This window comes from Uloborus diversus, chromosome 9 (genome assembly GCF_026930045.1).
Source record: "Uloborus diversus isolate 005 chromosome 9, Udiv.v.3.1, whole genome shotgun sequence".
Classification (NCBI taxonomy): Eukaryota; Metazoa; Arthropoda; class Arachnida; order Araneae; family Uloboridae; genus Uloborus; species Uloborus diversus.
In genome coordinates, this window is record NC_072739.1 from 132201374 (window position 1) to 132213518 (window position 12145).

Genomic DNA, 12145 nt, shown 5'->3' on the forward strand with positions numbered 1-12145 from the left:
AAACATTTTATTTTTCGTTTTCAAAATCCAATTCAGATAATATAGAGCAAACCATACGGAAAAATATTTATCATCAAATCTTGTGTTAGTTTCACTTGAAACTGAATCTATTATTTCATACAAAATATTAAAAAATAAATCTTTGACTTCACATCATCATGTGGGTTTATGTCACTTTTATTTATTTATTTTTATTTATTTATTTATTTTTTTTTTTTTTGCGCTTTTTTAAAATTGGCTCGGAGAAAGAATTTTTTTGAAAAGTTTCACGCTTGATTGAAATATACATCTATGCAAAATCTATTTTAAGTTTCAATTGTAGATTGAACTATGGTAGTATGGTGCACAGATCAATTGTCGATTGAACTTTGGCTTGAATAGTCCGAAAATTAAGGGTAGCGGATTGAGGATGTTTTGATAGAGTAAAGCATTTTTTTAAAAAAAATTTCCTCAATACAAATTCAATAAAAATTCAAACGATATCATACATGCTGAAGGACATGAGCTTTTTCACCATTGAAAGAATCGTTTTGCAATAATTCTTCCAGTCGTCAAATCGGTGCTTTGAAGTTATCGAGAAATGTTTTAATGATTTTAACTCTTGAAGACCACTTTTTGTCACTCCGAGATTGCATAGTTATAGAGCCCCATAAACGGTATTTGTATATGTTTTTTTTAATTCAATAATCACATGCATTTTTGAGAAGTTTCCATGAAAGCATATAATACATTAAGCAGCTGAAACGTGTTTCTAGCAAAAGAAAGCGATGGACACTCATCAAATAAATATACACTTAAAAATGAGTGTAAAAGTGAATGTGATATATCAAGGAATTTTCTTGTGAAAACCTTGCAGCCACACCACTTTGCACTAGCCTCTCATATTGGACAGATCATCATTACACTGGGCATACAAGTATGAAATATTTAGCCTATATGAGGAAATGTCTTCTTTAGTTAAAATCAACCATTATTCTCTATCAGCTTTCTATGTTCTGAAAAGGCCGGAAAATACTTCATGAATTTCTAACTCGTCATCCAAATAACGAAAAACACTTTTTCTAATCTGGGAATGTGTCGCGTTTCATCAAATAGTTACTGAGAACCAGCGAGATTTTTTTAAATGAACATTGATTTCCGACTTCTATAAATTGAATTCACCCATTTTCTATCCTTCTATTCAAAACATTTGGGGGTGCAACCGCCCCCTCTTGATCCCCCTATTTGCCGCCCCTGCTTATAGGCAAATTTGGCCCTGTTTGTAATCCAGTCTTACCTGCAAATTTTTGCTTGATTTTTTTTGTAATTTTTACGAAAATTCGTCAGTTTTTACGGTTAAAGGATTTTTACGATTTTACCAATCTTTGTTAGGTTTTTATAGACTTTTATGAAATTTCAGCAAATTTTTCCAAAACTTTTGATGACTCAGTTATTTAGATTTCAATTATGACAAGGACTGACTCACTTAGATGATTATGACTTACCTTACTTTTTAAACAGTATTTATAAAGTAAGTAAAATTGTACTCTCCCTCTAAGTAAAAAGATTCATTTAATCAGAATACTCAGATAACTGAAATTTATTCAGTTTGCGGTAGTATTTATTTTCTTTCTCTCTCTCTCTCTTTACAAAAAAAAAGACAGAGAGAAGAGAAAAAAGCTATGTTTTTTAGAATTTCTCAAAAGGACAATTAATCTACTAAGAACATAAATATTATGGACAAATATACTTGAAATGTTGACACAAATCATAACGAGTAGATCGTTCTGTTAGCGCGAATAGGGGAGGGGTCTCCTTTGCTTTAGATTCTAATTTGTTAAAATAATCGTCAATTATAATAAGTGTTGCAGCTTAATGTATAGCTGGTTTAGCCTATATTTTCATTCATATACTTGGCCGAATGGTTTTCAGTCCGAAATAGTGAATTTAGACACATTTTCAGCACCCCAGTGACAGCTGTACTATTTGTATTTAATGTTCGTTCCCCCCCCCCCCTTTTTTTTCTTCTTTTCTCCCATCAGAAAAGGACATTCGTTTTTCTCTTCATTTTCATTAAACTATTCAAAAAAGAAAAAGTCGTGATTTTTTCGTTTTAAGATTTTGGAAAATGTGTTGTTACTATATAAAATCCTCTCAAACTGGGGGGGGGGCATTGCCCTATGCCCCCCTCCCCTATAAATCCAGCCATGCCCATCTGAACTATTCCAAAAAATATATATATATATTTTTATTTTTGGAAGATGTGTTGTACTACATAAAGTCCTCCCAAAACTGGGGGGGGGCATTGCCCTCTTCTGCCCCCCCCCATAAATCCGCCCATGTTTTAGAGTTTTAGGAAAACAATTTAAGGCGCAAACGTCCTGCAATTTGCAAAAAACTGATTATGTATAAGTGCGCTATTATACTTCCCAATTTACCTAACAGCTTACTTTGACCGTGACGTTTAGCAATCAATGACATTCATTTAACAGTACCATAGCACACACTGTTTTAATGTACAGTACTTGTAAGTACGTTTAGCATGAAAGGTGTTACCTTTCTATGTGATTAATTAAAAGCTCTTCCTTTTTAACATAGTTTTTTCTCATCCCATTTTCAACATACATGCACTATATCACAAGAATATTAGGACATTGTCAAAAATTCACATTTTTTCGGATTTCTCGATAAATAAGAGACCAATTGTTCTGTAATGTTTGTCATAGAAAAGGTATGCCCCCATTGTAATTTCCCAATGAAAATTAATTTATCCACCAGCAACACATTCAAAAAACAAAAGAGGTTTTTGATCATCCTTCATCGTAAATAGCTGGGAATAAGCTATGAGTTCCAGAAATAAGTTTACTTACGATGTCAAATTAATTTTTATATTTTCACTAGCTGTACCCGACGCGCGTTGCTACGCCAGCAAAAAAAATACATCATTATACTGATTTTCATGACAATCGGTTGAACGGGGCAGAAGTTGCTACTCTGCAGTGCCACCTGGTGGCGAGTGGCTTCAATGAGCATATTATGCACCTTCTCCGTGGAAAAATACATATATATAGCAATTTTCAAAATAATCGGTCCAGGTATCAAGTGAAGCCGTGACTATACTCAAATTTCGTACTCACGCAGTTTGCAAGATCAATCAATCGCTAAAAATATCAAATAGAAAAAGTTTTAAATCCCCCCGTTGCATGAAAAGTCATAAAGCAATAAAGAAAGAATTTATTTGTTCAAACTCAAGAAAAATGGCAACAGCTAACTTCTTATCAATGAGATCTTTCACGCGAATTAATTTCTGCAGCCAATAATTTTATTCGTATTTATCCAATGGATTGTGACTTAAATTGGAATAAAAAAGGAACTATCAATCGGATTTTTTTCGAACTGGTCTATAAACATTTCCAGTACCAAAAATAACAAACGGTGAAAGTTTCAGCCAAATCTGCCGGGTAGTTTTTGAGTTCATGGATGACATACAGACAAACATTCATTTTTACTTTCTTCTATATATGATATATAGAAGAAAGTATTGGATTCGTGCAAATTTTCGAATTTCGAATTTTGACGGATTCGAACGTTTTGAGGTGTGCTGAGTCCATTTCGACTATTTTTGGAAAATGTCTGTCTCTGGCTGTGTGTGTGTGTGTATATGTGTGTGTATGTGTGTGTGTGTGTATGTGTGTGTGTATGTGTGTGTGTATGTGTGTGTGTGTGTCACGTCTGTGTGTGACCAGTTTTTTGTGGCCGCTCTACAGCAAAAACTACCGCATGAAATTGAACGAAATTTGGTACACATATGTGCCCCTATGTGAACTTGTGCCCATTGGTTTTTGGCGCGAATTCCTCCAAGGGGGGTGGAGCAATGGGACGTTTTTTGAGTTACGTGTGCTTGCCATTCCTCAGGAAGTAACTGGCGGAATCAAACAAAATTTGGTCCATATGTTGCCCCTAACAGGAGCAGGTGTTGATTCAATTTTGGTGTCAATAGCTCAAACGGGGATTGAGTTATAGAACGTTTTTTGTCGTCAATTGTGACTGCTGTATCTCAAGAAATAACGAACGGAATCAAACAAAAAATTTTTGACAAGTAGCTCTTAAGGGTTGTAAGAGCTGATTTTATTTTGGTGTCAACAGCTAAAAAAGGGGTAGCGCAATCGCCCGTTCTTTTTTTCCATTGTGAGTGCCCTATCTCAAGATGTAATGCTACGTTCTGGTTGAAATTTGGAATATATGTGAATCCATACGTAAACAGGCTTTGGTTCAATTTTGACTCCAATCGCTCCAAGAAGTGTTGATTTTTTTTTTTTTTTTTTGCGAATAAAAATAGTTTTATTAATGCAACAATAAGAAAGATAAATCGTAATAGATTGTCGTCTGCGTATTTCTCGTGATTTTAATTGTATGGAAATGATCGGAAATATTATCTCAATGATGATTTAAAATTTTTAACTGTTGCCATCTTATGTTTGTTAATAAATAAAATATTTGTAATTAATTCAAGTAAGGCTTTTAAAGTAACTTTCAATTTTCGCTCTTTGTTTTGTTTTTACAATAATTCAGACATTGGGATGGTCGTCAAGTTTTTGCATGTGTAATTTTGTTTTTGTTAGGAATATTGCTTCCTCGTCAAGCATGGGGAGGGATCAGAAAAAGGAAAAATATAGAAGAAAGTTTCGTGATGGCCACAACATACTAGTTATATATATAGATGAATTTATCCTTTTACTCACGAAAATAAAAGCATTTCTTTCAAAAATACGACGGAGGAGAACGAAGAACGAACCACATTTACCCATTTCAATGCATTTACCCGGGAAATAACCGGAATTGAGGTTTAAAGCAAGTTTTTCCTGGGTAGAAAGTGTCCATGTGAACGGAGCTAATATGTAGTCGGTAGGTTGTATGCGGCCCGCGGAATAAACTGCATATAATTTGAAATAATTGGAAAAGAAAAATCATTAAAATTAAATAATGCGCTGAATTTACGTCAAAGACAAACATAGGCATAATTTACATCAAAATTTAATCTTCAAAAAAGTAGTCATGTGAAGTTGGCGCAAAAGCAATATATAAAATCATACTTAACCGTAATTCAATTACAAATGTAAATTTTAATGCACCCAGGATTTTCAATAGCAAGCTCAAACATTACATTAATTAAAATATCCTCATATACATAATAGCCAAAATCACTGAACGTTCCCGACGTCACCAACATTGAAACTCGCGCCATAGCATGATAATTTGACAATGTTTTTTCGTAGTGTTTGACATGCAGGGGAATGCTTTATTTTGAAAAAGGCTGAACTGCATCCGGTAATCTTACTGTTTTACGAGTAAAACTCATTAAGAAACGAAAAAGTGGTCAACAATGAACGCTACCTTTGTTTATTTAGTTATCAGCTGGAGTTTATTGTTAACTAGCTGCATTGCCCGGCTTTGCCCGGTCTACTTTGGAAAAAAAAAAAACATTGCGTCAAGTGAAGTATCTTCAATAACCAGAATTAAATGAAAGAAAAAAAACAATCATGCAAAGTTTTCTCGCCAACAATGACGACTGATACTAAAATACTTTTAAGAAATTAAAATAAAATGAGAAAGATTGATTTAAAAGGCATAACCATGGAAACACAAAGTAAAATAAGTCTAAGAATTGAAAATGAGAAAGATGGAAATAATGGATTCAAAAAGCGTTACCGTGGAAACGTAAAACAAAATGGTTAAAAGCTTGAATAGAGAACAGATTTTTGAACTTTATTTAATTCGCTTGTAACTTTTTTTCTAATGGAGATAGAGGGTAAAACTTTCGACTTTAGGTCGAGTTAGATCTGAAGTAAAAAAAGAAGCTCTTTCCAATGTTCTCAAAATGAAAACTGTGGGACACTTCCGTCACTTTTTATTGAGAGATATATTGAAGAAAGTAGTGCCTAAATTTCAGCTAAGCCTAAAAAAATTAGAGCTAAAAACGCCAGTAACTCCCGCCGTAATAAAGTTAGAGCATTGGAACAAATTGCGTAGAACGCGAAAAATTCTACTCTTTCTAACGATATGTAATATTAATTTGTGCAAGTAATTTTTTAACCCCCATATTCAGGAATTTATGCGAAAATTGGGCCTAAATTGGAATTAAAAAAAACGAACTATTCATCGAATTGTTTGCGAACAGGGCTGCAAACCTTCTCAGGACTTAAAAGAACAAACTGTGAAAATTTCAGCGAAATCGTCCGGGTAGTTCTCGAGTTTTGCGAGTTCAAACACACAGACGCTTTTTGGAGACTTCATTTTATACTATGTAGAGATTCAGTGGAGTTTGGGGTAAAATTTGAACTACCAAATATCATCAAAACAGACAGTTGCTTTGTTCAAATGTAAAGCAGTTTTAACCGGTCATACCTTGACGGGCGATTTTCTAGTAAATAGAAACATTAAAATGCTTTGTTCTTTATTTTGGGGGGGGGGGGGGAGTTAAAATTGCAACCGAAAAATGGTTACACATCATTTTCCCGATCGTTTTTGCGAGAATTTCAAAATTTATGTTCAAAAGTAGTATCGATGGATTTCGATGAATAAAATTATTTTTTACTTTTTAGAGCAATTTCCTACTGCAGTTTTGTAGTCGGTTCTTTTTTTTTTTTTTAATATTTTATTTCCATAAGCGAGTCATCTTTTTTTAATTTCCTTACTTTGTGATTTACAAACCATTGCATCCTCTATTTCAATTAATAAATGAACAAAATCTAAGCAGCCAATTTAGCTTTTTCTAAATTCAAATACAGAAGAATCTATTTCTTTTGAATCAGAGGAGGCGTGGTCGACCAAGAAGCCTTGGTGGAAGCTTTAAGAGAGAAACGCATCAAAGCGGCTGCCATCGACGTCATGCATCCTGAGCCCCTGCCACGTGATCACGAGTTGCTGTCACTACCCAACATTAGTGAGTGCTTTGACAATTCCGAAGTTTCAAGAATTTTTTAATTTCCTGGGAACAGACGGTCGACACAAGCCTCTACCTACGTTGATCTTTTTAACGTACTGTTGAGCATTACAATTCGGAATTAATTGCAACGTTGGGGTAAAAGTTTTGACGCAAATCAAAAGCTACATTTGAATACTTTTGTATATAAGATTGAAAGTGTTATTATTATTTTTTTCGTTTTATTTGCATATTTTTCAGAGATTTCAATGGGATATGCTATCAATCGACAACATTTGCTTTCCAAGCATTCCATCTAGGAAATCAGTAGTTTCAAAACACACCTTTAAGCCATGCTCAATTTTCTTAGGACTCTTCCACCATTAATCATATACTGGTACTAGAGTCCCTACAAAATAGGGCGGGGCTTAAGAGTGCGAAGCCTGGATGTTTTAAACTAAACTGTTTCTGCTTAAGGAGGGAAGGGGGAAGTGCTTGGTAAGTACATGTTGTTGGTTGATAGCATACCACACTGAAATCCTAATAACAAAATATAATAACAAAAATTTAAAAATCATCAGTATCAGTTTAAAAGTGCATTCAGTTGTAGCAACTAATTTGGGACGGAAGTAGTTTCTTTCATTGAGCTAAAGGGTCTTTCGGTTGGCGCATGTAGATGTGGGAAATTATATGGCGGCTATGCTATTTTCGTGGCATTCGTCTAATCTGTGTTTATTATTCAGTCACGGACGCCAAATAGAAAGTTACGCGATTGAGAATCACATTCAAATGAAAAAAAAAAATTATTATGGAAATGAGTGTTCGTTTGTGCAAGCTTTGCGCGCCTTTCACCCATCTACGGCAAATGCGATGGCCCTTCACAGCTTTATGTGGGACGATGCCAACAGACACGAAGTTCCCCAGGTGGCAATGAATCTACAGAGTTAGCTTGGTGCGGATTTTGGCCGACGTTGTCATTCGTCCGTTCCTTTTTGAAACGGTGAGCTCTACAGAACGATGACAACCGATTTCTTTTGGTCCAAACTGAATGATATGAACGTGAACGATATGTGGTTCCAGTAGAATGGTGCTAATTGCTACACAGCAGTCGCCGCGATGCACATTCTGCATAAACGATTTAATTGTATAATTATCTCTGGCTGAGATAACGTGAAATGGCTACAAAGAGCGTGTAATTTGACCCAACTGGACTTTTCTTGTGGGGGTTTCTTGAAGTTACAGCTCTTTACTAATAAGCCGAAATCCACCGATGCCCTTAGCCAACTTAATCCAGGCCATCGCACAAGTTCAGCCGGATCTATGCAGCAAGGTCATCGAAAATTGCACCACTCGCATACCTGCCACCATGAGAAGCCTCGGTAGACATTTATTCAGAAACTACACAGCTTCATACACATAGAGGACTGCGTACTAAGCGTCTCGCCTCCAGACACACACAGGAAAGATTTAAAGCACAAGAGAAGGAAATAACACCCAAGGCACCGGCGGAGAATCGAACCCACGACCTCCGGCTTAGAAGACGAAGCTTTTAGCACATAGCCACGGAGGCCCCCAGTAGACGTTTAAACGATGTTATATTCCATGCAAAATGACTTGCATGGGTTTTTCAAATAAAAAAAGAATTTCGTTAATACCTCAAACACAGCTTGTTTTATTCTATTTCAACATCTTCCTGAAAGACCCCTTATAAGAGTGGGTCGTCAATGATGCCCTATTTACTGTCTTGTGTTATAGCGGCTCTCTTTGAATTCTTCCAGATGGCTCTTTTTGAAGACTCATGAGCAGAAAGAGACCTAAACCACAATTTAATCCGAAATTTCTTTTCTACAATCCCTCCATTTTTCCAAAAAGAAAATTATTTCTTCCGTGAAAGGAGAATTTGAGTAAACAGCTGTTTTTCTTTCTTTTCTCCTTTCCAGGTGCTGTTTTTTTCTTTTTTTTTTCTTGAAAGCTGGATTCGAAGTTTCCAGGATCATAATTGACTAGATCACCTTTTCTAATTCTGTGGCCCCTTTGAACACTAATGTGAGTTAACTACCCCCTCCCTCCCAATCAGACCACCATATGTAGTCAACACAATAGTACAATGAAAATTTGAAACCAAAGTTAGCTCGAATAGCTGAGCTGGTTATCAAAAAAATGTAAGTAATTTCATAAACAAAATTTGATATTACATATAATATGAATTCGAACTATTCTTATTAGAACACATAATTTCAAAAACCGAAATACAAATAAATTATGGAAGTAATCTAGGAGGTTGGCATGTTCACGGCGTCAGTAGGAGGATTACCGCTGTTGACACTTGACAAGTTTTAGAACATTTGGTTGTAACTTGTGAAAAAGCGCAACTTGGGCAGCTTCTTATGTCCATTCTTGGTAGATATTTTGACTTTGTGCCTGCTAGTGCTATAAATACCTATTCGCATGGATATGTTGAAAATAACTGCATAAGTGACAGATGTCATCTTAAGGAGATGACGTTTGCCTTCAGTTCGGTTTTTGATTATTCCGAGCTGATGCCTCCTTAACAAGAACGAAACGGCAGTCTCTGGAAGTCATAAACGGGCTGTTGGTATATTGCAAATGTGAATAGTTTGATTCAGGTTGAACTGATTCAGGTAGGCCATATTGGAGCCAGGCCCGAAGAGACGCCATGTCAGCCTAGTCAGAAACTAGGGGCCCGAGCCTTGGGAGGGGGGCGGCGACATTGACGCAAAAAAAAAAAAAAAAAAAAGGAAAGAAGAAAGGTAAAAGAAAGAAAGGAAGAAAAAAGGGGGGGGGGAGAATCCGACTAAAATGAAACGTAAAGATTAAGTAAAATTTAATCTTTTGGTATTTACTGATGTGCACTTAAAATAGAGTTAATTGATTTCTAGTAAGCAGTTTTGATTTTTCTCTCCCCCCCCCTTTTTTTCTTCTTTTCGCTCATTTCTTTTTTTCCCCTTTTCTTTTTTTTTGGGGACCGGGAGGAGCCCGCCGACACAGCTGTCAAGGGGCCAGCCATGGCTTTCTGCGGTCTTGGTTGGAACCGAAGGCGAATTGCTCACCGAGAAGTAATCACCGAACCACCATTACGAATACTTTCTTCGACAACACACGATGATGCTCACCCCTTCTTGCCATTTGCAACTAAGACAAATGACGCGTATCTATTTCTACCATCCCTGTATGATTAAAATCTAACGGGCTATTTTTTTCTGTTTCATTGCAGTTGTGACACCTCACATCGCAGCCTTAGAAGAATCGGCCATGTGGGCTCAGAGCTCCCTGACAGCGGAAAACATCATCGAAGTTCTAGAAGGTCGAGATCCTCTTACTCTAGTTTATTAAAAAACAAGTCTGGAGTTCAATTATTGGAAAAATTTGTTTCTTTACATGTTCATGTACATATTTAATAAATGGAAATAAATTAATTTATGGGTCATTCGCTATTTTGTGTGTGTGTTTTGGAATGACTCCAATAGAAATTAGCTGATGTCATCACATGACTTCCTTTTACACCAGTTTAATATTATTTCCCGATTATTGGCAACTTTCATGTGATTCAATAGGAAACTCTCTAAATATCACCAACAGTGGCCAAATTGAAACCAGATTTTTAAAAAAATAAAAAAAAAATCGCCAAATTTTTCGCCAAGTGGGCGACGAAAATGCTTATGATAAATGTTTTACAAGTTCCGTAATAGAGAAAGAGGGTCCCAAACTTGTAACTCCGTCGAAGCGGTTCAGAAAAGACTGCATTACTGTGATTCATATTACAAATATCGAAAAATTAAAAACTACCGTCGGGAGTCCATCAAAATGTCACAGAAACCGGTTTCGCCATCTCATATTTGTTTCCAAGTTAGTCTCCAATTCGGCAAAGTCTAAGACGCTATATTAGTTTTGTATTGAAATAAGTAATTAATAGCCAAAAAAAAAAAAAAAAAGTAAATAGGCCTTTTAGAGCACCCGATTAAAAACAAAAAAGGAAGTGCACAACTGAAACGTACGCATACCCCACACACGAAATTTTAACGTTAATAACAGCAAAAGTCCTTTTTTTGAGCAATCACGATTGCTTATTGCTTTCATTTGACTGTTTTTGGCGTCCTATCATATTATTTTCCCACCATCACCGTCGACCGGCTCCTCACGATGCTGCTCCTATAGCGAAAGCCGTCTCCAGGTTGCATCCATGTCTTACACACACGCGCATACATACGCAGCTACACACACACACGCACGCACACACACATACACACAACTACACATACACACACGCATACGTACAGACACCTACACACAACTACCCACACATTCATGCCTGCACACAGACACAAATACATACGAATACACACTCATACACATACCCCCCCCCCCCCACACACATTCATTCATACACACAACTACCCACACACTTATGCCAGCACACAGACACAAACACACATGCCAACACACACATACACATACCCCTACACACAAACACACATACCCCCACACACAAACACACCCGCCTACACACACAAACACACCCGCCTACACACACACACACTCGTGATTGCGAAAAACATATTTTGAATTCAATATGTCAAAATTCAAATTATTTTTTTTTTTTTCGAAAACATCGGCCATTTGGCTTTTTTCCAAGTTAGCATCGGCCGCCGATGCCGATGGCTAAATTGTTGAACCATCGGTGCCGATGCATTGGCGCCGTATATGCCCTAGGTACAGATATCCCTGGGGTATCAGTTCACATGAGGGCATTGTATGTGTGTCAAATTTTGTTCGATTTCCTGAAATAGTTTTTGCTGCAGAGCGACCACAAAAAGCCGGTCACGCATATACAGACATACAGACAGTTCCCAAAAATGGTCAAAATGGATGCAGTACACCCCAAATAGCTCAAATCCGTTGAAATTCAAAAAAATTCACGTAACTAATATTTTCTTCTACATATTAGATGCATAGAGTAAAGTAACAACAATAATACGTTAACATTTTTTCGCGTTTTTTGCTCCGACTTAACCGTTTGCCTTGAAACGTGCAATTGTGACTGACTTTATCATCCTCAAAATCAACCAAGTTCGATGTAATTATTTAGATGTATCAGATACGAGGGAAAGTAAACTGAGAAAAATACTGATTCCTTATCAGTTGGACGAAGTGTTGGGAAACACTTCGTGCATTAGACGAGCGTTTACTGTTTTAAGTAATGAGCTGACATTGAAATAGTCAGAC

The 12145-nt window shown here is 36.4% G+C and overlaps 1 protein-coding gene across 1 annotated transcript in view; it reads left to right on the plus strand.

The window, feature by feature from the left end:
* Window positions 1-10255, plus strand: part of LOC129230107 (glyoxylate reductase/hydroxypyruvate reductase-like) — a 55361-nt gene extending 45106 nt beyond the window's left edge. The window contains exons 8-9 of the mRNA XM_054864508.1: window positions 6792-6922; window positions 10137-10255. Of these exons, the coding sequence (XP_054720483.1) occupies window positions 6792-6922; window positions 10137-10255 (250 nt within the window). The remainder of the gene's footprint in view (window positions 1-6791; window positions 6923-10136) is intronic.
* The last annotated feature ends 1890 nt before the right edge of the window (window positions 10256-12145 follow it).